This window comes from Hevea brasiliensis, chromosome 8, assembly GCF_030052815.1.
Source record: "Hevea brasiliensis isolate MT/VB/25A 57/8 chromosome 8, ASM3005281v1, whole genome shotgun sequence".
NCBI lineage: Eukaryota > Viridiplantae > Streptophyta > Magnoliopsida > Malpighiales > Euphorbiaceae > Hevea > Hevea brasiliensis.
The window spans coordinates 22,621,930-22,623,746 of record NC_079500.1 but is presented as its reverse complement, the minus strand read 5'-3'; the positions used below and the strand labels follow the sequence as shown (position 1 = coordinate 22,623,746).

The window sequence follows — 1,817 nt, the reverse complement described above, 5'->3', positions numbered from 1 at the left end:
TGATCTAAAATAGAGCTAAAAACATAAAAATACTTAAATAATAAGGGCAAAATAGATACAAAACTACCCTAAAATGCCTATATGGAATAAGTGTAATACCTATAAATGTGAAAAAAAAAAAAAGATTTTTATTTAAAAATATTTAAGTGGAGGAGGCTCTAGTTGAGGCCAATGCATACCGCCAACCTTATTGAAAGACTTTACGGATCGTTTATCAAGAGGAAGAATTGATAAAACTCAAACTCTTGATCTAATGAGAGTGTTGATTGAGTCTCATAAACTAAACCAAACCAAACCTTATTCTCAAAGGCTAGTGGTAATTTAATATACACTAAATTATAATTAGTCTTCTTTCTAATTAGTTGAAGATAGTATGAAGTGTGTTTTTCTTCCAATTATTTATCATGGCTAAGGATACAACATCTGATTTTATTCCTTTTATGAGTACATCTATAGTTATTCATATACATAAACCAGCCATTTAAGCCCTAAATGATAAACCCACCTAGCTAGTTCTTCCCATAACGAGCCTTGTATTCATTCCACAACTGATCAACAGGCTTTCCCAGCAACTCAACAAAGAATTCATCACTATAAGTATCTCTCATCTTCTTGTTCAGTTCTGCAACAAACCCATTTCTAAGATCATTACAATAGTCTAGAAACCTAGCTGTATAACTGTAACTATCGTTCCAGTTGTTTCCATCCCCTGGTTGCGCCCAGCCCTGTGGTACATAATTAGCCTTTAGCCTCACAAAATCTGCAATTCCTTCAATCACATGACTTGGAGCTTTGTTTCCCGCAGACCCATCCCACTGCCAAACGTGTGTCATCTCATGATAGACCACCCCATTAAAGTCTGGCTTGATATCACCTTGGATCTTTTCAATAAAATTATCCCCTACAGAGATCTCGTTGTTGCCTGTTTTAGCGATCTCGTCATCACCAAGATCATCGAGAAACAGGGATACACGGGGCACGTTCTTTCTGTCAGCTTCAGTGTTTTGCTGGAAGAGGCTCCAGATGAAGTCACTCGCTAATGCCATTGTTTGTTTAGTGTATTCGACGCCAAGTTCGTTGTTGAACTTGATTCCTCCTGGGGTCGTTGGAGCTCGGTTTGTGACTATGTATTCAACTGCCTGGATTCCATGGAAGGTTTTTAGGGTTAGAACGAAAGAGAGGAAGAAGATAGATAAGAGACGAGCCATGGTTTGTGTAGGTGTTTCTAAATGCTATAGTTCTATGCCTTGTTGCTTCAGTGTATTGTGTCTTATTGATATATAGAGTTTGGTTTAGTATATGAGGAAAAAAGTAGGTGTTCTCTTAGCCAGAAAGAAATCGATGTCTCAATGAAGACACAGTGGAATCTTCCTCCATTTTGAACCTTCCACAAAGGACCCGCAAAAGTCTCAAAACCGCGTGGAAAATTAGTGCCAGTCTGCAAGCAGTGCCCCAGAGAGGAGGGACTCTTAATAATTCAAAAACAATAACAAAGTATACATAGAGTTTGGTTTAGTGTATGAGGAAAAAAGTAGGTGTTCTCTTAGCCAGAAAGAAATCGATGTCTCAATGAAGACAGAGTGGAATCTTCCACCATTTTGAACCTTCCACAAAGGACTCGCAAAAGTCTCAAAACCGCGTGGAAAATTAGTGCCAGTCTGCAAGCAGTGCCCCAGAGAGGAGGGACTCTTAATAATTCAAAAACAATAACAAAGTATATCCTTTGTCGACTTGAATAAGATGAAATTTTAATTAAGAACAGAACTGGATATTAAGAATCCTTAATAATTAATAATTAATATATAAATAAAAATATT

The 1,817-nt window shown here is 37.1% G+C and overlaps 1 protein-coding gene across 1 annotated transcript; it reads right to left on the bottom strand.

Annotated features, from left to right (window-relative positions):
- Positions 1 to 409: 409 nt before the first annotated feature.
- LOC110638689 (uncharacterized) lies at positions 410 to 1,315 on the bottom strand. Its single transcript, XM_021789308.2, has one exon. It carries the CDS (start codon positions 1,206 to 1,208, stop codon positions 510 to 512), a length of 699 nt encoding a protein of 232 aa, XP_021645000.1. The 5' UTR covers positions 1,209 to 1,315; the 3' UTR covers positions 410 to 509.
- Between the last annotated feature and the right edge of the window lie 502 nt (positions 1,316 to 1,817).

What these genes read in the sequence shown, in the direction of transcription:
- LOC110638689 (XM_021789308.2), bottom strand. Translation starts at nt 1,208, where the DNA reads ATGGCTCGTCTCTTATCTATCTTCTTCCTCTCTTTCGTTCTAACCCTA.